The 24,493-nt window shown below is 40.1% G+C and overlaps 1 protein-coding gene across 3 annotated transcripts in view; it reads right to left on the bottom strand.

The window, feature by feature from the left end:
• Positions 1-24,493, bottom strand: part of LOC100695615 (AT-rich interactive domain-containing protein 3B) — a 57,939-nt gene that overhangs the window by 7,719 nt on the left and 25,727 nt on the right. For all 3 annotated transcript variants that reach the window (XM_003437685.5, XM_005447685.4, XM_019360701.2), the window contains exons 3-6: positions 21,039-21,113; positions 20,337-20,409; positions 2,574-2,757; positions 366-625 (exon numbers count right to left, since the gene is read on the bottom strand). In XM_003437685.5, coding sequence (XP_003437733.2) covers positions 366-625; positions 2,574-2,757; positions 20,337-20,409; positions 21,039-21,113 — 592 coding nt within the window. The remainder of the gene's footprint in view (positions 1-365; positions 626-2,573; positions 2,758-20,336; positions 20,410-21,038; positions 21,114-24,493) is intronic.

Genomic DNA, 24,493 nt, shown 5'->3' on the forward strand with positions numbered 1-24,493 from the left:
AATTACTAAAACCAGTCTTTCCTGTAGCTAACGTTTTATTTTATGGTTTATCAGTTGTTTTCACAGGTGTAGTTTTTCAAAACTCCAACAGAGGGCAGCATTTCTCTACAATCTCTTTCAAGGTCTTAACAAGCAGCACCCACGCTGTACTAACCAGTATGAAGCAGTTGTAGTTTCTGATATAAACATTTACTTAGTTCATTGTGCCTTTAATTGATCCAAAGGACCTTTAGACTAACACACAGTATATACATCTGAGAGCTGCCAGATAGGCAACAGAAAGTAAACCCCACTTCTATTTATTAACCAAAGGGCATAGATCAGATTCTGGTGTTTCCTTTAACCTCAAGCTTTCAAGCACGTACCTTTCTTCAAAGAGGGTCCCGGTGAGGCCTGAAGGCCATTGATAGCTACTGAGGCCCCCGCTCCCAGACTGGAAAGGTGCATCTTTGGGGGTGAGAGGATGTGGGGAGCAGTGCTGGGAGAGGGAGAAAAGCGGAAGAGGCTGCTGCTGTAGGACGGACGGCGACCCTCGCGTCGGTTACTATCAATGGCGGCCTGAAGCTCGCCTGGAGAGCTGAGGCCTTTCCTCTCACACTCATACGGGTACAGGTATTTCATGTACCTTAAGGAAAAAGAAAAGCACAGTAACATGTGAGATCACCACAGAAAGATTTGCACGGATAATATCAGAAATAACATTGCAATTTATAGCTACTTCAAAACATTACAGCTGATATATAATATTAAATGAGAGAATATGTTAACATGTACAACAGTGGCTTCAGGACACTTTTTATGAATATGTAAGAAGAGAAAACATCCTACTTCCAATATGTAACTGAACATGTCTCATTTTTAGCCTGTCAATAGTTTAATATTTTGGTTCTTCAAAAATTGTCCAGTGCTATTTGACTTAAGGTGGACCTATTCTGGTAATTTACTCTTACCTATTGTTGGGCTCTTCTACAGGAGACTTTGCAGTTTATAATAGTCCCTATTTTCTAAAGCAAGTTGCTTTAGTTCCATTTCCCTTAACTTTAAGACGACATTTTTTTCTGACTGGCTGCAAACAAATATTTGCACAGCAAATGGGCTGGGCTTCTCTGACCACAGTTAGAGATGAGCACCTGAGATGAACATATTAACAATTTTGCCACTCACACAGAGAGCTAAGAGTAGAAAAAAAAATAATTCAGACCTATTGACTAACGAGGATTACTTGCACATATGCTAACACACTCTGAGCATTTTTTTTTTTTTTTTTTTTTTAAATATGAGCTTCCAGCACTGTATATATGTGACAGAACATAAAAAAGCACACATGGGGACATTTAAAGGTGCAGTAAGAAGACATGTGCACTGAGAGATGCACTGTTTATCCAAATGTGTATACAGCTCAATGCATTTGTTTAGATAGTAGAGAGAACTCTGTTTGATTTCACTGCGACTTTGTGTTTTTTGTCTGTACCTTAGTTTAGAACAAAAAATAGACCGCTTTGAATAAAGACCTAACCTTTCATCTCCAGCAGTGCTGTCACAATGATTCTGCCCCCTGTGTCAAATCCTTTGTGCACATTCACACATTAAAAACCTTTTGCAACTTTATTTCTCTAATGTTTGATCCTGAAAACAGACATTAGGTTGCATATTTATAAATCAAGCCGCTTCAGTAAACTGAAAGTAACCTCCTTTCTTAAATGTATGAATTTATATAGAATTGACTGTTTTAAAGCTTTGCTCAAAACATGTTCGGTGTGCTTATTATATTTGCATGACATCACAGCAGCACTGCAAGTATGCGGAGTCACAGCTTTGCAATGTTTTCCATGCCATAAATGAGCACACTATACACATTATGCGTGCTTACTGCATAATGGTGGGATAAAAGTACCACGGATCAATAAGAAGCACGAGCAGCAGCATCCATTAGACAGAGCTAGCCGACCAATGCTAGACAACAGTCCAGCAACATTAAAAATACATCAAGGCTCATTAGGGATATGTACTGCTGGACAAGATAGAGAGGTGTTACCTCTGCTAAAGGGTTTCCATCCAGAGAGCGATCAGTTTTAGTCAGGGTTCGGCATTATAAGCTGTCAATCAAACCCCACCTTAGTCACTGTGAACTCTGACCAAATTCACATCAATAAATCGATGGAAATCAATCATGTGTGATGTAATGCGCTGAGGGGTTGGGGGTAAAGAGAAAAGTTGGGCCAGTGGAGAAAACAAACGTGTGTGTACAAATACGCAAGCTATTGACATTCATTCTCATACCAACATCCAGAGCGGATCCTTGCATGTGCACGCAGGAAGGCGTGTTTCCGCATGTATACTAGGAAGTAAAACTTGAGCTGTCGCAACAATTCTCTAGACAGCTAGAATGATTAAAATAAAAGACAGAGTGAGAAGGACAACTGGAAAAGATGGCTGAAATGCTCCCAAAATGAACATATTTAGTGCCCGAAGAAGCTATTGGCTTCCACACGATGAGGAAAGCTGTTGAAATTCTTTAATCCGATCCAGCACCTTTAATTAGTTAGCTTTGTGTCACAATAGCAAAGACCTACTGTGTCCGCAGAGTAAAAGCAGCACTGGTGATGGAGGTAGGCAGGTTGAGTCCCTTTGTGATTTCTCTCCAGATCTTCTTATTGATAACCTCGACGAGGCCTCCCTTTTCTGTCACCAGCTTGTACAGCATGTACAGATCTAGGACCTGCTTGGCCATGATTGGGATACGATTGACTGGGGTTCCTACGGAAGACAGGAAAAGAAAACAAATATGGCTCAGTGAATTATGAACAATGTCTTACAAAGTATGTCTTTGGTTCAAAGTGCATTTATGTCTCACATGGATAAAGTTTTTTAATACTCAGACATTGAATCTTAATGCTGAGAATGGGCTTTCCAACCAAATATTGACACACAATGGAGTTCCCTCTAAAATGAAATACTTTTAAGAGCTTTTTTCACCAATAGGCTCCTTTACTCTGGTAAAAAAAAAAAAAAAAAAAAAAACATAAGGCGGGTGCAAGGTGGAACAATCCTAATCAGCCGTTTCCAGTTTTTTGTTTTTAATGCAGTGAACAACCACTTTGACTGCTACGTCAATTCAAAGCAAGGCAGAGCAGCAACAATAACAGAAGCAGCAGAGAGAATCAACATACTGGCTGTGTTGCTATTTAAGCACAGTGCATGGCTAAATTTAATGACCATAAACCTTTCCTCTGCTATGTTAAAAAAAATGGCAGTTGTTTCCAGTTTAATTAGTCACAGTGAGCCCAGCCAGCAGTTTTTCTTTTTCCAGGGCCACTCAGAAGTACTCATGAACTCCTACGAGCACAACCCTTAAAGTGGTCTGTGGTTGGAACATGCAAAAAGGTGTAAATGTTAATACAATGGAAAAGGACCTGTATTTAACACTCAAATGTCTGCTGAAACATCTTGACTTGTAGAGACACTAGAGGAGAAAGTCCTGAAGAAATATCTTAATAGCAAAGACAGCAGTTAACCCCCCTACACTGTCCACAAAGAGTCAAACAAATGTGAGATGGGGGAATCATATGAGTCAATCATGTTGCTACACTGATGCAATTACACAGTTGAGTTCCATGACAGATAGAAATGTGTGTTGGCAGGCATATCTACTTGTTATAGTAGTAAAGTTTTAAAGTGTCCTCACTGTTTTTCTTTCTGGTAATCAGATCGCAAATAAACATGTGAGCGTTTGTTCAGAGCTCTTGTAGGTTGAGTGAGGCTGATTAGGCCAGCAGTCTGGATTGAGCCAGAAATAAAAGCTGTATTGTGATGAAACACTGAGCATGTGTACTATAAATATAACCTGTGCGAAAACATGTTTAAGCTCATTTTGGGCCAACAACACTAAACTTTAAGCATTTTTATCAGCCTTACATACACATACAGTTTCTATGCCTAAGTAAAAGTTATGACTCTTAATTAATTAAAACAGGAACTTTGCCTTGCTACCACAAATCTGCCTGGAGGCAAGAATGACTTTGATTTGAAGTTTTTACAGTGAAAATTGATAGAAAAGAAAAAAACTTTGGATTCTGCTTCAAAATATCACTCAGTGGTGAAGCACCCAATATCCTTTTGTGACCTCTACATATTGTTAAGGGTTGTTAGGATACTGGTTAGACATGGGTGGCAAGGGCTATTTCCTGCGAAATTTGCCTTGAAAACACATTAGCCCAGTTAAGCAATTTAGCTTGACCTGGAAAAGGGGATTCACAAACAACACAAAGCAAAGCTGCTCTAGACTTTTGATACAGATGCATTAATCTTGTCAACAGCTTATCTGCAGCGAAGCTTGCTGGGAGCGTGAGGGGAGGATACGGTGGGTGGATGAAGAGGGAGGGTAAGTGGGCGGTTCCTGTACGAAACAGAATCAAAAAGTGCAATGTGCAATAGTGTAAGCATGAGGCAGGAGGAGGGGACTGAAGGATCATGACAACCTGCTAATCCATGGGCAGCGGTTGGGGGGGGGGGCTCATGGATAGGCTGGTATAATGAAGCTTATTTAGAGGATTGCACTGAGCAAATCCACACCCCTCTGCGTTACTGCTGCCAGGCCCAGTACAGGGGAATCGTACAGATTTGTCTTCACAGTTAATGCCAGTCAATCCGCCAGCCCCTCCACAGGCTGCTCTTAACCTGGAATTGGACTCATTAATGACTCTGTGAAATAGCAGTGTGATCAGGCCATGAAGATTAGCCCCGATTCATTTTCCTAAGTTAGCAACATGTCTTTAAGCCATGTGCAAAGGTCCTTGGTGAGCACATGGACCTTTGGAGTGGAGAGATCAAGACACCATGATGGCACTAGCAAAGCACTATGACCTTTTAGGTGTCTTTATGTTAGTGGTCAAGGAAATGTTTTACTACTACTGTATCCACTGAAAATCAATCACCTTTAACCTGTTACACAGAAGTCACTATTAACAAATCTTTCTTTAAATGGTCTTTGGAAGTACAGGCTAACTTCAGTGTTACTTTTTCATTATTCTGTGCACTAATGAAGCCTGAAGGCTTCTGGAACCTGCTGCTAAGGGTTAAGCATAGACAGTCCAGAAAGCTGGTAGGTACGATAACACATAAAAAACAGAAAACACCTAAAAGAATACCACACGCACACACACACGCACACACACACAGACACAAAACAGAACACCGTACCTGTAAAATGAAGTAAATTAAAAATTCACCTTTATTCATATAAATAAATAACACAGTTGATGGATGACATCAAATGTAGTATTTATAGCTGATGGATTTTTTTGTACTTTGTTAAAGCTGCACAAAATTGTTCTGGGAAAAGGGGATCCTATCTTCAGAGCCAATTAATAGAAAATTAAGAGTGAGCTTGTCAAGATGCTAGCTTCTTTTATAGATTATTTGAGTTCATAGGTAAGAGAGAGAAGATGAGTAGTTTAAAGGAATAAGAATTTGTTTAAGGTTTCTGTTTAAGACCAGGTGTGCATTTCCACTGGATTTAGCAAGACATTAAATTAACCATAATCCTAATGAACAAAACTCATACCTCACTTTTTCTTTTGAGGGATATACTTAGAGGGAAGTATTTTGAACCACTTAATCATTATAAGATCATGAATCACAAAAGTTAAACTATTAATGTGCCATATTTACAGCCCATTTGTTTGCACCAGACTAGCCGGACCCTAAAAGCTTCACCATAGCATTGAAGGAAGAATTAGTGAATTAGAATTGGGACATTTTTATTTTGGTTTCACAATTGTTACGCCACTATCTCTGATCATTTGATTATCAAAATAAGTAAATAAAACCCCAATTAAAATTCTGCTAAAATGAGTAGCAGAGAGAATTGATGTACTTACTTAGGAAAGAATTGGAGTGATAATAGTGTGGATTAAAGCATATAGTTAGGGCTGGACCAGGTGACCCTGAATCCTCCCTTAGTTATGCTGCAATAGACGTAGGCTGCCGGGGATTCCCATGATGCATTGAGTTTTTCCCTTCCACTCACCTTTCTCACTCACTATGTGTTAATAGACCTCTCTGCATCGAATCATATCTGTTATTAATCTCTGTCTCTCTTCCACAGCATGTCTTTATCCTGTTTTCCTTCTTCACCCCAACTGGTCGCAGCAGATGGCCGCCCCTCCCTGAGCCTGGTTCTGCCGGAGGTTTCTTCCTGTTAAAAGGGAGTTTTTCCTTCCCACTGTCGCCAAAGTGCTTGCTCATAGGGGGTCATATGATTGTTGGGTTTTTCTCTGTATTTATTATTGTGCTATCTACTGTACAACATAAAGCGCCTTGAGGCGACTTTTGTTGTGATTTGGCGCTATATAAATAAAATTGAATTGAATTGAATTGAATTGATTAGTTGCTGTGGATTAGAGGGGAGTAAGGTGGAAAGAGAAACACCAAATTTAAATTTATGTTGTTGCTGTTGTTTTGTTTTTGTTTTTTTAAACAGATTTGGATAAATTGCTCATTCAGCCCAATAAATGAATGAATAAGTCTTTCTAGAATGATTTAAACCGCAAATTTTTACAATCAGTTTTGTTATCATTTTGGCATGCAGCATGTTAGCTTATTATATATAGAGATATATATTTAAAAACAACAACAAAAAGCAAAAACCAGCAAAACAGTTGGCATTGGCCAGTTCACATGTTCAAATGTACCAGTTGAAGAATGGAGAGCTTCCACTAAATTTTCCACTAACAAGCAATGACCAGCAGCGCTATGCTGCGACCATCATTCTTTGATGCAGTGCTGGACATCAATCCTACATTAAACAATTAATACAACTAAGGGGGTCAGAGATCAGCCAGGGGTTATTGATGTGTGAATTAAACTGCAGGTCAGCAGGAAGCCATGTTTTCATACCGGCCAGGCTGTGAACAATGACAGCACAACAAATGAGACAACAACACTGGCCCCATAGTGACAGGCCAGCAGCTGGTTAGGATTTTTATTCACGCCAACACTCTTGTCATCATTTGCTGTACAATAAAGTCAAAACAAGACTTTATTAATTACAAACAATTTTAGAACATAGCCCATAAAGAAGAAAACAAACACAAATAACCATTTATACATCTTCAGTGGACCAGATGTGGTTTTAGAAAACAAAAAAGGATTAATTAGTCCATGTGTGACATCAGTCCCGTTTCACATTTTAACATTGCTTAGCCACGTGTGAAAGCAGTGGGAAAACACCTTTAATAATACTGTAATTGACCAAAAATCACATTAGCAAGGCTTGGGCAGTTAGCCAGAGACAGTTCCCTCATTTGCGAAAACCAGCATGTCACCAGCCTTTGGTGTTCAACATCTGCTCCCTTTCCAACCCTGGAGACATTTAGCTCTAACAGGCTTAATTAGACCAGGCCCAAACATCTCTTTTGATCACAGTGGCACTCTGCCTCGCATGCACTCTGCTCTGGTGGAATACCTGTTCCCACTTCAACCTCAATGCTTAATTTCCACTAGAGAAGACTAGAGACTTTAGGATTACCAACACAACCAACACAAGACCATCTCTTCCTCAAGCAGACAGCTATTGGGTGTTTCATCTCTCTGTAAAGACCTGATTTGTCCATTCGTCTGCTCTGAGTCTATCTGTAATTGGCTGCAGGCCTCACCTCCCATCATCCTTTGCCCCGGACTGATTTTCCCCCAGGGACACGGCCATCAGAAGCCTAGTGATTAATGGCACCAGAGGTCAGAGGTCGCTCTGGTGGGAAGTGCCGTGGCTGAGGGCCCCCGAACCACTACCCAACTCTTTCCTCCAACTTCCACCAAGAACACAAGAGCCACAGGGCTAGCCTTCAAACGACTAGACTTCAGATGATAACGGATGCAGATTATAAGGACAAAAATGCAAGAGGAATGTATTCGTGGAACAATATTTTGAAGAGTAAAAACAAATCATTATTCTTATATTTTATAACTAAGATGCTTTAACGATTCAAGTGCTTTAAACTATGAAATATAAACTCCTCATCTAACAAACAATGTGAATAAATCACACGGATGCCCACTCACAATAACACAGTATCATATGTAATAAAGAAAACAGTATCTAAAAATCATTTCAGAGGCTTGTGATCACTTCATAAGGAAATATGACAGAAATAAACCAGATAAATTAAAAAGAAAAAAGAACCCATTTTGCCCTTTTGGTGTATTATATTTATTGATTAGAGAGAGAATAAAATGTATGACTTTGTATCTAAATGACCAAAAAAAAAGGAACAAGTTCATTTTATCTGACCTCTGACCTATTTTTAGCAGAAAACAGCTGTTCACATTAAAGGGTCTGTATAATAAATCAGTTGGGTGCCCCTGACGCCAGTAGTGGTAAATTAAATATTGCTGACTTCACTTGATGGGCATTTCTTTAAATAATTAAGTGACAGCCTGACAGCCTTACAGCGGACAACACACAGGAAATGAATTTTTTACTGAATGAACATTGACTGGTGTGAGGTTTCACTGTCATCTACAGTGAAGAAAGACAGGAAAATAGCAGGGACAGGATTAAACACCACATCACATCATCTCATGGTTTTTGGTTTCTTTACCTCTTCTGATCAATTTAGAAATTCCTCACAGGGATGATTTGATTTTTTTTTTATTTATTTTTTTATGAGCTAAGTATCTTGAAAGTCCCTTTTGGAGGGAAGAAAGGAAGGATGGAAGGAAGGAGAAAAGGAAGGGGGAGGTGTGGTAGCTAGCCAGCTGGAGAAAGACTGGATTCTTACTGCAGTAAGAAAGGTGTCAGCCAGCACAAACAGCCCCTGGCCTTGTAGCAGTGTCTGAGCCCTTTTAGAGTGCCGCTGACCAAGACCTTTCTCCTCTTCCTCCTCGCTACCTCAAACACCACGTCTACACAGCAGATCAGACTAAACCAAATTTATCTCTTATTTCTTTTAACTTATGTTTCCTCATTTCAATTTAAGCACATTCACTGTTACTTAAACAATAATACCAGAATATTTAGGACTATAAATCAGATTACTATTCCCTTGAGACTGCACTGGTCTTACTGATGATGTTTTATACTCTGAAGTGCTGAGATGAAGTATTTATGAATCCCTGATGTGCTGCTTCAGATGTTTTCTGTGCATGTATATTAGATACTACTCTCAACAGAAAAAAAAAAAAATCTTTGTTCCCATCCATCTTGAAGGAATTTTGTCTGATGACATTGCATTTATAAACAGAAAAATATGTTTTCATTTTTAGAGAATACCAACACAGACCAGCCCAAACCCTTCATTAACCTGGGGCAGGGAGACACTGACAAGGGAGATAAGTGTCTGGGCTCCACATGCTGGGAGTTTACTTTATGTAGGCAGCCCCTGGCTGTTTAGTTTATGTTCATACTTCGGACCAGAATATTGTCAGGACCCTGGTGTTCACTGGGGCATGTTTGTTTTATTTTTAATGCACGGTCAGGGACATAAAAGGTAAAAAAGCCTTGAGTGCATGGAATTTGCTATCTTTAGTCCAGACAGAGCCAACCCTCACATGAAGGACCAATTCATATCAAGTGTTAAGATATGTAGTGCCCTCCACCTAAGGGAAGTTAAATGTAACATTACACTATAGATGCATTGCTATTCTAAGCATGAAGCTAAAGCTGCAGCTGGCAGAGTCACATAAAGAGAGAGACAGTCATCTAATAAAGTCTATATAATATAAGTCAGTCAATATACTCCTACATCTCTGGCTGCAGAGGTTTCATTACTTTTATGTCAATAAAATGCAATTAATGTGAGCTGACAGGTAGACAAAGGAAAAAAAGAAAAGACAGGAAAAGCCAAGAAATGACTTATCTTCTGTCAACTGTATTTGACCACTGATGTGATAAGGAACACAAAAACCAAGAAAAACAAAGGCTTTCTATCGCTCTGTGAGCTTGAAGTCAAAATAAAGGACGCCACGTCGAATGAATTACACTGGAACTAGTTAAGCCACATTCATCCATCTGCAGAGATAATGTGCGACAACATTATCAAGTCCAGCCGCTGCATGATGTCACTATACTAACAACAGCACAGTAAAGAGATTAACCAATGTAAGGACCACATAAGGCACCATTTGGAAGTAATGTTAAGTCATCGGCGCAGTAACTGAGAAATATATAACATCAGCTCACAAACATACACAAATAATAGCTTTTTCTCATATGAGAAATTTAATATGTCCCTTTGTTGATGAAAAATTAAATAAAAGGTTAATAAATTTCTTTCTTTTTTTTTTCTAAATTCAAAAGCCAGCAGATCCCCTCTTTTCCTTCCTCCAGGTTTTCCTTCTAGCGCAATAAAAAGAACAATACTTAAGGGAAAAAAGGCAAACACTCAGTGATGGATAATTCACTTGAAGCTATATTTGCAGAGGAGGAGCTTCTTAGTAAGAATTATTACAGTGAGCAGGCAGCCAGTATATTAAAGGAGCTGTCTTCTGTGCACCGTCAACTGCTCTGGGCTGGTGTAAAACATTGCAAAGCTGGCAAGTCTCCAAACAAAAGTCAGAAGCTGTAAATCTCAAAGGCTGCTGTTCACACACTGGGAAGTCTGTCAAGAATACACACAGTGACACTATTAGAAACTGAATTGGACAATATTTCAAGTGCAATTTGTCAAGAAATCTCTGCAATGATAAAGTGGACAAGATTTTATATGGTGTTTTAAGTACCATTGGTGGATTGACCTCCTTAATCTTTTGACAGCTCTGTCAGTAACGTATCTCAGAGGTGAGATGGATAGATGTACAGAAAGAAAGACAAAAAGAAAAGAAACATGACTCCTTCTCTGTGGGTCATGAAGATGGGTCACCTGTTGAAATAGAGGGGGAGGGGGATTGAAAAGGTTGGATGGTGCGAAAAATGAGACGGCCTCTCCATTTGTAACCCAAGTCCCCTAGATTCCCAGAGACCAGGCAGATCAACTGACCAGACCCCAATCAACACCGGAGCCATCAGAGAGATGAATGAGTGGATGGGTGGATGGATGGATAGAAGTGGTGGTTGGAGTGTCTTATGCTGCATGGTTATTCAAAGTCACTGGTATTTTAAAAATGTCTTGTACGTCAGAGAGAGAGAAGGGAAACACACATTCAGCAGATTTATCCCAGTCCAGAGAGAGAACATTTTGCTTGTTGATAAGTATATCAAGGGAAAACCTATTTATATAAAATGGGAAACTTTGTAGGACCATGTGTAGTATTTCTGCTTCCTTCAAACCAGTAAAGGAAAAACTCCTTCAAGGTTTAAAATAATAAGATTAGGCTATATTAAATTTAGACAAAGGTTAGGTATATATTTAAAGTAACTAATTGATCGGGACATCCTGACAGATGCTTGCTGTCCGTCTCCTATAAATTGTATTAAATGCATTAAATTCTGCTCTGCTTAGTGTTTGACAAAAGGTAAGATTATTGACTGACCAATGGTCAACAGATGTTTATGGATCCACCTACAAGTCCTTCAGGGTGTTTTTACTTATCACAGATCTGGTTAAGTTACTCCACCCAACAGCTTTTAATTGAAACTAAGCAAACATTGTCACGGGAATGCGTTTGAAAACATCTATGTGATCAGAGAGATTGTCAGGAGGTTCTTTTAACAATGCTTTACCTTGTTGGAGTGCTTGAATGTTCTCTAACAACTAACATTTATCACTACAGGCTGTATGTTTCCAGTCAAGCTACAGGAACTACTAAAACCTGTTGCGCAACTCATGCATGAAATGTATTTACAATTTGTTCTGTTAAAGCTTGACGTTATTAAAACTTTGTGGTGGGGTTTCCTTTTCTGTGACTTATAGCTATGACTGGATTACAAAAATAAATCTATGAGCATGGTACAGATACATGGGCTAACAGCAGAAAACAGCAAGAGTTTTGCAGTGTGTGGGTGTTGGGAGGAAAAATGTTTGTTGACACATGTAGTAAAACTAATGATACAGGCCTGTATTATGAGTTACTCTCACTTGGAGGTGGAAGGTCAGTGGAAGCTGTTTTGTACACATATTTTTAGTCCTCAAAAACAATTTAATATAGGTTAAAAATTAGTATGCATGATTGCTATTTCCATGTTTACCAAAATTGCTGGAACTCGTATTCAACAAGAAAATATAAAATGCCATGTTGCCTTTTTATATCCTAATGTCAAACTTTAAAACTAGGCCATATATCAAGGATAACTTCTGCTCTAAATCTCTGCCTAACTTGAAAATCAAGTGAGACTACAGTGACCGAGCAGACTGGCTGAAAACAAACATCGCTGATCTTCCAGTAAAAAGTGTAAAGAATGTATATGTGACAGTTACGCATGAAAGGGGGGAGAAAGGGGTGGGGGTGTTTCGGCATTAACCGACGCACCCCCACCCAGCATTCACTGATTAAGCTGCTGAGGTGAGGCTTCAATTTTTCCACCCTTGAAATTCAACTGAAGCCAAATCAGGAAGAGTACGACAGTGAGGGGAAGGAGTAATATTTAGACCAAATAAAAAGAACACAGATAAAGCTTAAAAACAACAACTAGAGGAAGGAGGCCTGGAGACAAATAGAGAGAGGGAAAAATGCCATGGTGCAAACAGACACACAACAGCTATTTAGTAAGTACAACAGCCCCCCCCAGGCTTCATAAAAAAGACTGTTTTGCATGCATTTTTGCACGTTACTACATGGCTTCAGTTGAGGGTTATAAGTTCTAAGAACTAAAGGCAGTGTGATAGAGCAAATTATGGTTTCAGGTCTTTCTGCTTTAAAAAAAAAAAAAAAACGAGTGAAAAAAAGCCTTTCTAGAGAAAGAAGTGGTGAGGTAGACAAACAAGACAAACAGGACAGGACTATTTTTGTTTCTTTAGTTATAGTAACAAAAGTACTTCAGGTTTAAGAAAGAGCATCTTTTGAATTAAAACAGCATTTCACATGTTGTAACTCTGTTGGCTACAGATGCTTGTTTCTGACTATTCCACAGTGGACATAAATACAATTTTTGGCTATGGACAGCTGGGTTCTGCAGGATATCCTGAGACCAAAATACGCCTGGCCAACATTGGTGACAGGTCACTAGTCAAACTAGTTTTTGCTGGATTAAAGAGTACACGTGAGGTAGTGATGACTTTACTGATGCACTGAGGGGGCCCTCTGTCCCTTAAAGCAAGCTTTATAACACAGCTAACTGCTTCAATCAATGACCACCCGGATTGACAGATAAAGCCATCAGCTGATGAGCACCATTTGAGGCCGAGCACCACTGATCAATACCGGAGACATCAAATGCTATAAGCCTAGGAGAAAGGGGAATCTGTTCACGCACATAAGGGGATTGTTGGGGGTTGTGCACTCATCTTGCAAATTTTACCTCTTGTCAATGCTAATTACTTTTGACTTCTAAGATCCATGAGAGTGGGTCATATGTTTACCTTTCAGGGTCTTAGCTGATGCTAATGCAAAGTGACTTGAAATGAAATCAACATCAGAAAAAAAGCTCTAATTTGTAAGTAACATACAAGTACAAAAAAACCCTTTTAGTGAATTCATAATAAAGGTTATTTGCTAATTTAGGGCTCTATAATTTCATTTTTCTTTAGGAGTCAATGATACAAAAGAAAGTAAACCAATAGAAAACTGATGATGACACAGTGTATACTGCAACGCTAAAGATTTTATTTTAAGCCTAACTGCAAATGATGATAACTCATCTCACACTCATATATCACCACTTGTTAAGTAACCACTGCCTTTATGTAATCATGTACCCCAAACAATAAACCACATCAACTAAAGCGCCACTGGCAAAGAGACAACAGCACTTGTGTGTTTCATGTCCATTTCTTCCCTCAAATCAAACGTCTTGTTTTCCATTAGGCACTCAGACCTCTGTTGCTGTGTGGCTTATGGAGCAAGGCAGCAAAGCTGCAGTGGAAGTGAGCTCAGGGCTATTGTACGGGTGTAGGGCTCCTCTGGGGGCTGTAATGCATTTCATACCATCCATCACAAGGGTGTGGAGGCCAGGAAACATTGCTTTAAGAGCACACACAGGACACAGATGGAGAAGCAAGACACGCAGATATACAGATAGCAGAGGCTTAGGGAATTTGTTGATCACAGGAGAATTCTGTGCGCAGAAAGCTTTACGATGGAACCACAAAACCCCATTTTGATTGCCCAAAGATTAAATATATTTCACATGAAACAGCACAATGAAGTTAACAAGTTTCCAATTAACTCAAATACAAAATTAAAAGCATACATATATTTACAGAAAAGCTTGATTTGGCACCCTATTATTAATGTGCTTATGCTGAATCAACTTACACAAATCATTTGTAATTATTGAAATCTCTTACTTTTAACTTTGCGTTTCTTTAACTTAATTTACAATATACACTGTGGCCTACTTCCATCACGCAGGATTATACATACTACATTTTAGGAAGTTCCTGTATTGCATACATTGTTTGAGGAACAGATTTCTTGCCGTTTCAGTTTCAGCCACAGTTTTCTGAATTTCTTTCTTCAAACCGTTACTATTTTATCCAACTCGCATCACAAGTCATGTTATTTTTCCCATTCAATACCATCCTCTACCCTATTACTTTCCCATTTCCCATAAGAGCATTCACTTGTAAGTATTTTTCAGTGAGTGCAAAACAAGATGGGTGAATGAACAGAGCAGCCAGCCAGTATTATTTTTACCCTGACCGATGACCTCACTGGGAAGCATGAATCTGTTTGAGGGCCTGCACTTGTCCTCTTGCCTGGTCATATGACCATAGCGATTTAGGGTCTCAAATCCCAGTACAGTATGGTCGTAATTAAAGATGGACAGCACAGTGGCAATCTAGGGCTGTGGAATAGTGTGGCTGCAGAACAGAGGAAATAACAGGGGATGGAAGCAATTGGGGGCTGGGATGAAGAAACACAGAGAGGAAAAGACACAAAGAGTAGCCTTGGTTGGAAAGATAGAAGCAAAAACAAAAAAAATAAAAAAGTCACAAGATTTTAATCTAAGCTTCCCCCAATAAACCACCCCACACGCAAAACATCAGGAAAACTACTATTTCCTTTTGTTTTGAAGGAAATGGATAACCACTCTAGATGCTTGTGCCCTTAAGGCTGGGCTGTAATTTGGCAGGGGATGGGTGGGGTTTACCCAAACCAAAGACAATCTCAACCCTCAAATGTATCAGGGCAGTTACCACCAAATCTTTGATGAAAAATGCATGGGAGGATGTGTCCAAAAGGAAGAGTTTCATCTCTTCTTTTGGAAAATGAAGCGGTTGACTAGTCATTGGGTTCACCCTATGCTGAGAGAAGGGCCCCTTTACTACCAGTTCTAATCTTCTTGTACATTTCCCTCATTATCTTTCAGTCTGATTGGTAACCTCAGTCAGTTTCAGACCACTGACAAAGTGCTTTGAAAGGGAAATCAAAGAACGCCGCGTTCTCCCATACAAGCTGCCTGATGTCTCCTTTAACCTCTCCTCAGTAACCCTGGCACCCCGTCTGCACTCGTCTCTTACTTCCACGTTGACCACCTTCATCCCTCATCCTTTCTTTTGTCCTTTTCACAGACACAGACATGTGACAGTCACATGTCTGATGTCTATCAGGGTTACCATATCTAAAAGACTTGCCTCCACTTATTTAGAGATCATTAATCATTGTGCGTAGGACAGGAGGCCCCTTAATCCAGCCAGTCCTTCCTTCCCCCGGTCTCACCGAGCAAGCAGGCCACAGTGCGGCCCTCCAACCCTATCCCCCATGGTGTTATCAAGTTTCAGTGGTTGTAACTGTAGCACAATAAACAGAGGGGGGAGGAGAATTCAGTGGGTGCAAAGGAAGAGGACGGGAATGAAAAGAAAGAAAAGAGAGGACATAATGTCATTTCCTCTTTCTATTTTATTGGTGGATTCTGTGTAAAACATGCTTCACGGGCTTTAAAAAACAGCATCTATTAGGAGAAGATCTGTCACAATTCAGATTATAAATATAACAGGAAAACAAGGTTATCACAAAATTATGGAGGAACTCTGACATCTACAGCCTTTTACCTGCCAAACCAATTAGCAGGATTCTAGTTCTGCCCCCACACCCCACCACCGCCGCCACCACCCGAAAAAAAAAAAATCCTTTTAACTATAACCCAACACTTCATCTGAAATGGACAAATATGCTCACAAAACCTTGGGCTTTGTTGTTAAACCAACCAGGTGCTGCCACTTTCCAGAAGTTGTGGGGTGTTAACTAAAGGAAAACGAGTCCATATTACAGAGCCAGAGAATGTTCCTATTGTGGTATGGTGTTTGTACAGAGGGGCTGCCTGTTACGAGGGCCAGTGTGAGGCTGACCAGGGGAGTAATATAATGCATACGTGGATCCCCCAGTGCCCATTCATGCTGTAATTGGTATGGACAGAGCACTCGGTCTCTGGGTTACAGTTGGGGAACTTCCTCTAATGTCCTGCTGGGAGGCCACTGTTCCCACACCACAAATACTTCAAATAAAATCTATCTAAACCTTGGGGGGGAAAAATGCTGTGCTTTGTAAAAGGTAATACAAAGGCATGTTTAACATTTGTTTTTTAGTCAAAAAAAATTTGAGTGTAAAGGAATATGCAAATATTGCTATGTCACTAAATTGCTGACTTGCTCTGTTTTGATCAAAATCCCTTTAGTGCCATTTTTCTGTATCCTGCAGCAAATTCTGGGAGCTTCAAAGGAACAAACACTGCTCTCCTGGTGCATTTCACTGTGGAGCTAAATAAGAACCCTTCATTTCATTCTATAAATCTTCCTCTAGCCCCAACATCAGCACTATAATTTAATCACACAGACAAGTCCTGCTTACCACTTTATTACTATTAACAGAGCTAAATCTGGGATTTTCCTCTAAAATAACTCTAAAGCTGTGATAGCACAGCATGTGGTCCCTCTTAAGCTGAAGCTACACTTCCAATTAAGAGTGTCACACTGAGATGGATCTTGATCTCTGACCACGATGTGTGTGGTTTTCTGGTGAGAGGAGCACGAGTAAAACACTTCGTGGTGCGGGGAGGGGGTTCTCGACTGGTGACTTCACTGAACAGGAGCCTCTCTCTCTCTCTGGCTCTGTCCATCACAGCTCGTGGCCATTAATCATCTCAAGTGGACAGCACTGACAGGCAGTTGGCTGCATCACTCTCTGAGTTTCTTCCCTTTTTTTTCTTCATCGAGCAACTGTTGCCTCATTTACTGCCTGCTCCCCCACCTTCTCAAAAGCCCACCTCCTGGTCCAAACCCCCATTCCCAATGACAAAGCGGTCGAGTGTCAAACCAAAACAAACAATCACCCATATGCTTAATCGAAACCTTTGAGGTGGTTAAAAGCATCAAGCCACCGTCAAGCTTTTCTTTGCAGCAAGTGGGGGTGAGAAAGGAAAACCTGTAATGGATGTAATGAACAGTGATGTCGCCGTAACTCATCTTGGCTAATACCCTCCACCAGCGCTCTTTGTATGTGAGCAGCCCTAGTGCATTTACATGTACATGTCAGGCCATTAGCTAATGTTTCTACCTGGAGCAAATGACTAATATATACATGAGGGTCTCCAGCTGAATGAGGCTGAGCTCCTTACAAGCAACAAATAGCACAGAGGTCAGTGGTGAAAGCTGGCTGGGTTCAGTAATGGATGTAACAAATATTCCTCTGATCCTACAGTGATCATCTGTGACAAAAAGAGGCGGGGGATTGTATGTGTCTTCTGTCATTTCTGTGATTCAAAGCCCATCATTGGGTTCCCTTTACACTCAGACTCTATTTAGGACAGCTGGTAAAATTCCTCAAGCATTAACGCACAGACACGCACACACACAAACACATGTGCCTGTTTTTAAGCAGCAGAGGCAGGAAATGTGAATCCCTCGTAAGTTTTCCTTCCGCCGTTTGCTTCCCTCTCAGGGCTCAGAGGCCCCACGCCAAGGTGGGAAAAGCACTTCACCATTTGTCTCACTCTCGCCAGAGTTTCCACTGGATTTCACTTAACCTCACACTCTGCCTCATTTTTCAGAGTCCACTTGTAATCTCATTCAATTTAAGAGGCATTTTCCCTTTGCTACGCCCTTCTTAGAAAGTCTAAAATAATGACATTGCATTTAAAAAAATATATATACAGGCTTCCTAAGTGCTCTTTAATTACAAAAAATGGACTGCAATAATCTTGACAACATATCTATGAAATGAAATGGAGGGAGGAGCCAATGCACAGAAATTAGAGGGTACCGTGAATAAGAGCTTAGTGAGGCTTGCTCTTCATCTCATTTACTCTTGGCACTGAGTGTAAAAGAAATCCAGCCAAGCAATGCCCTATGATTAAGACTCCGGCTTGAGGGACAACATAGGTCAGCCAAGTGGCTCCTTACTTAAGGGAGGGGTGAAGAAGGCACTCTAGTCTAGCTGAAATTATACCCTAACCTCTTGTACAATGGTTTCATCAAGTCTCTAATGTCACATCCTGCATCTATATTTAAAGCACTGTGCAGCCATGGATATTCCGATTTCACCTTTGTACTTGTAACTGTAAAATAAAACTATTCAAATAAATAATACTTCTTAATTTCACAATATTTTTCCTTTGTCGTTTGCAGTATCTTTCTCTTGTAGATGAGCACTCTGGAAATTTAGTGATAACTGCTAGGACTGACTCTTGGACTCAACATTGATCACTTGTATTAATGTTGACATGGGAACCTGAAACGCGTAAGCTGATTCCAGTTACACTCACGATAATTCTCTTTGGAAATGTAATTCAGTTAAACAAGTTAAACACCAAAGTCTTACCAGGACTGCGCTTTGTCCTAATTTACTTTATGGTAGTATAATTTACAAGTTACATGTTAATTTGTTTGTTTTAAATCAGTGTTATTATTCACTCAATGTTTGTGTTGACTCATTTCAAACTGCATGAAAAATAATGTGACACTGTAATCAGCTAGTTATCTGCTGTCAGGTGGCGATTTAGTCAGCTTGATGGATTTCTCCATCTGACCAGCATGAGAAAAGGGTCAGGCAGCCACTCCCAGCGTCTGCCACTGGACAGAGATGCTAACAGGGCCCTGACAGATCCCAACCCTCCCTCTCCTACTCGGCTTAATTCATCACCCACCAAACAAGACCTCTGGGTGGTAAGACCTAACCAGACTCTCAGAAGCTGCTGCTCTCGAGCACCTTAGACACACATATGCAAGTACATACACATAGGTGTCGATGCACACGGGGCCATTTACAAAAAAAAAATGTTCACAAAATGATCATCTGTCAGTCCGACAAAACAAACTACACATCAAATTAAGTCTCACTCATGTACCGTACCCACCACTGAAGCCTGTAGCAAAACATATTGAAGTGAACCACACACACACTCACAGATTATCATCACCCATCACAGCCTGCCAAAACATAATGTGAAGTATGCACCACTGTAATAACATTGTGATTCACCTTGGGAGGTATTGCTCAAGCAGTGTAATTTGCTTTGCAATAGGTTTGTCTGATAAAAGCCTAAGTGCATTAGCAGCCCTGGTCAGACAGGTCTCGTAAGCAGTGTCAAAGCAGCACAAAGTCAACTGATCCTTGAAGCCTGCTGGCCAACTAAGTTAGGCCACTGCCAGATCCACTTGACTCTGATGCTACAGAAACACAGGATCAGCTGAGGCAGATCTTACCTGCTGATACCTTAAGGCCTTTATGCTTGAGAGGGGAATTAATGAAGTATTTCTCAGCCAGTGTGTGAGTTGTTCAGTGGCAAAACATGTTTCACTGGCATCAGACAAGGAGTTACATTTTGTACGTACTTTCATCCTCGTTGATTTTGTATGGGTTCTAGCAATTGTATGAAGAAGTAATCTATTTGTGCTGCAGGTGTGACATTGCTCAATCAACACTGAAATTCCTGGTGATCTCTAAAAAGTATCCTCCTTCCTCACACTGAGACAGGAAAAATGGAAGTCAAGGGGTATCTGCTTTGACCACACAGGCAGAGGGTGAGAAATTAACCTTAATGACACATCTGTGGTAATTCCCATATATTCACACTGAAAGTTAAAGTTTAAAGCACCCTATATGTGTTGAGAGTAGGAATGCAACAATATAATACTTTACATCTCAGAAAATATTATAACTTTGCAGTATAATGATGATAACTTATAGTCTTCCTTAAAGTCTAAAAGTTATCTAGGTCCCAAATAAACCTCCAATTCAATGCTTTATCCAGTGCATGCCAAGCCACAGGATCTGATATTAGTAAAATAATATTTTTGTATGCTTACCTCTTTTTTGCATGAAGGCAAAGAGATCATCCAAAAACTCTTTTCTTTTTGGGTCATTATCAAGCTCATACAGCTGTAAAGAAAAATAGAAAGTTATTAGGGTAATGTTTGCTAAAAGCAGAGCTGTGTGGCTGCTCAGCCACAATGTCTATTCAATTCAATTTTATATATAGCACCAAATCACAACAACAGTCGCCTCAAAGTGCTTAAGTATACCGTTTATTGTCCAGTGCTTAATCCTGAATGTCTGTATTTTTCTCTACTGCTCTTTTTAATATTAGACTATGTGATGATAGTTCATAATAGCATTGCAAAACGTTGTAATTGCACCATTGTTATGACTCATATACTCTATACGTAATGTTTGTCTGGAAGACATTTGTTCTTTTTTTTCCCTGAAATTTTCTTTTTAGAACAGATGCTTTCATCTCACTTAACCACAAAACATACATGTCAGCAGCTAACTCATCTTTGAGGTGTGCACAGATGAATCTTTCAGGCTTCAACACTTTTAGTTCTTTGAAGCTGATAATTCTGCAATTGTACAATACTTCAAAAGGTTGACCTATATACATGTGCCATATGTGCTACTGAAATGAGAATGTATGTTACCACGTAACTGTCATAAAGGACTCCTTTTGCTTCTTTTGTAACAAAACTTCTGGGATTTTATTTGTTTTTTTCCTTGATTTTGTTTTTCACCTTAGCAAAGTCTCTTGAGGCCTCTCCTCTTCCTCTGCTGCTGTCAGCCTCATCTGCCCATCCTGCACTGCCATTCTGCAACAAATGAGAGTAAATACAGACGAGGTCAGTAAAAAAACAAAACAAACACATGAGCAGGTTTTCACACATCAGCTCTGGATAATTTTAGGTAATTCCAGTTTTGATACAAAACAGGAGACAGTCTGCTTCAGATGCATTCTAACTACTTAAAATATACAAATTACTGAAAATACTATTGAAAATGCTCCATTTGGGTGAGTTGGGAAGCCGCCTGCGTAGAGCAAATTAGCTGCACTAATTTCAGGTAGGCAGAATTATGTAATGTCTGATTTGACAATCCCAAACATGCACACTATTAAATGCATCTCCACTGGGAAATTTCGACAAAACGTTAAGGCTCCAGTCTGTGGGTGCTGAATCGGCTGAGGAGACGACCCTCTCTCTATTGGACTCAAACCCTTGCAGAGTCCATAACATGAAGAACTTTGCAGTAAAAGTGAATGCTTTCCATTGAACCCAGATTCTTCCAGTTCAACATTTGTTTAATCAAGGAAAAACATACACTGCAACACTAATGCATATACAAATTTATTATGTTTAGAAAACTGACTCATCTCCATGAAAAAAAAATGTATTCATCTGTTGTTACACCAAACATTTATTAGGTTAAGCCTGAATTCCCTTCAAATAGTTTGTAACAAGCTTTAAAAGTGGTGCATTCGCTAAGCTAGATAAGACAAAGTACAATCTGCAATACACACTTATCAAAACAAATATATACTCAAACACTAAGGGTGCATAGTCCAGGGGTTGAAGTAGTAACCTCTGGAGTTATGGTACCTCTGAGCTCCTAAATCCCCCTCCCCCTTCATCCTCAAACATCTCCATTTGACCTAAACCATCTGCATCTGGGCCTGCCCTGCCCCCAACAATGTCTTCCGACCCAGCTGGATACAAGGGCCCCCCATCCTTCAATCTTAACGCAGCTGTGACGGGTGGCCAAGTTCATGGAGTGTAGATGGCAGTCAGGAGGGGCCAGAGAAGGGTGGGCTGGTCAGTAGCCTTGGCGCCCACACACACACACACACACACACACACACACACACACACACACACACACACACACACACACACACAAAAGCTGATCAAGGCTATGTGTATGTTTGTGAGTGCAGGAAGGGGGGCCAATGGCCCCACAAGACGGGAAGGAAGGAAAATAAGGGCAGAAAGGGGTGCACGGTATGTGCCGACCAGGAATGTCTCCTAAAGACAAAACCTATAAAAGCATCAGGAATCAAAACAAGATCCGTTTGGAGGGGGACGTTAATAGCTGCAGCCTGGAGTCTAGTTTCAACCAGGAGCCCATTGGTCAGTGGCAATTACAGGGCCTGAAACAAGAGCCAGGGGGGCAAAGGTTGTCAAGGCCCCTGAGAGCAAGTCATTTTCACCCTCTCACTCTCAGTATGTGTAACGGTTGTCAACAATTGCTCCCTATACAAATACCATCAGCCATCAAGTTGAAAACCTACTGCAAATGGTGGGTTTCAAGGCAAAAGCATGAAGACAAAATGAGACGTCTGCTATTTAGAAGGGCAAACATGGTCTGCACCACACCACAAGCACAAACTATCCAATGCTGTTATTTCTAACAGTGGCAATGACGACATGTGATAAAATGTTTTCTTTTCCTTGAGCAACCATAAAAGGGTTTTTTCGAAAATGTTTCCCCTGTGTAAAAAACTAATAGTTCTAAAGTTCAGTGTTCAAATCTTTATAGACATACCAACAGATTGACATTATATCTAGTTTGAAAAAAAAAAAAATCAACACTACGTTATCCTACTGGACTTCAGAGACTGTATCTTGTGTTGAAAATGAACAACAAAACCTTTTTCATCATCAAAAACAGCTTCCTATATTATATAATCTATTATATGTGATCCAGATTAACACATCATGTAAAGGTAAACATAAGGTATGGCACATCTGAAGGGCCTATAGACCTTTGCTCACAATTGACCACGTCTGTTAAACTTTAACCATTATAAATGATTATAAGGGAAGATAATTCACATTGCAGACATATGTAGTCCTACATGGTTAGGAAAAAAAATGCTGGCAGCACCTTTTATACAAACAGGATGTTCCCTATTCTGTGACCCAGAGTTCAATATTTCAAGATCAGGATCGTTACATTTCTGCACTGAGACGACACAAATTAAAAGTTACGTTTGTTTATCGATTCATCGTCTAAAAATTCTTACTATTTAACAGGTGTTCTTGTTCAAAGTAAATTATTTTGGGACTTGCAACATTACAATTAGCTCCCAGTTCATCAGTGTTAGATGTTAAAACAAAAGAAGCAGACCGCAGCGTCTGGGTTGCAGGCACGCATACAAACATCACACTTCCCTGAGTGACACTTGTGTCATGGGAGTGCAGGGGTCAAGGTGTTCCTGATGTTAGCCTGGAACAAAGGTCTAAAGTGACAGAACACCAGTGTCCAGTCAATGAAAGGCTTACTGCTATATCCTCACTTGTGAGTACATCTAGTCCCACATCTAAAAGACGAATATAATAATATTAAAGAAAATGCTTTCTACAGTTGATATACTTTTCCTAATCCTTCAGGAAATACACCAAGAGATACTAGACCTTCTATTACTTTGTCTAATTATCTATTCCTCATTCAGGGAAAGGAGTAACATCTAATATCTAAGAATTTACTAAAAATGTATTTGTAGACCAGTGGTTATTAACGTTTCATTCAATTCAATTCAATTCAATTCAATTTTATTTATATAGCGCCAAATCACAACAGAAGTCGCCTCAAGGCGCTTTATATTGTACAGTAGATCGCACAATAATACATACAGAGAAAAACCCAACAATCATATGACCCCCTATGAGCAAGCACTTTGGCGACAGTGGGAAGGAAAAACTCCCTTTTAACAGGAAGAAACCTCCGGCAGAACCAGGCTCAGGGAGGGGCGGGGCCATCTGCTGCGACCGGTTGGGGTGAGAGAAGGAAAACAGGATAAAGACATGCTGTGGAAGAGAGACAGAGATTAATAACAGATATGATTCGATGCAGAGAGGTCTATTAACACATAGTGAGTGAGAAAGGTGACTGGAAAGGAAAAACTCAATGCATCATGGGAATCCCCGGCAGCCTACGTCTATTGCAGCATAACTAAGGGAGGATTCAGGGTCACCTGGTCCAGCCCTAACTATATGCTTTAGCAAAAAGGAAAGTTTTAAGCCTAATCTTGAAAGTAGAGATAGTGTCTGTCTCCCGAATCCAAACTGGAAGCTGGTTCCACAGAAGAGGGGCCTGAAAACTGAAGGCTCTCCCTCCCATTCTACTTTTAAATACTCTAGGGACAACAAGTAGGCCTGCAGAGCGAGAGTGAAATGCTCTAATAGGGTGATAT

The sequence above is a fragment of the Oreochromis niloticus genome, linkage group LG1, assembly GCF_001858045.2.
Source record: "Oreochromis niloticus isolate F11D_XX linkage group LG1, O_niloticus_UMD_NMBU, whole genome shotgun sequence".
NCBI classification, from domain to species: Eukaryota; Metazoa; Chordata; class Actinopteri; order Cichliformes; family Cichlidae; genus Oreochromis; species Oreochromis niloticus.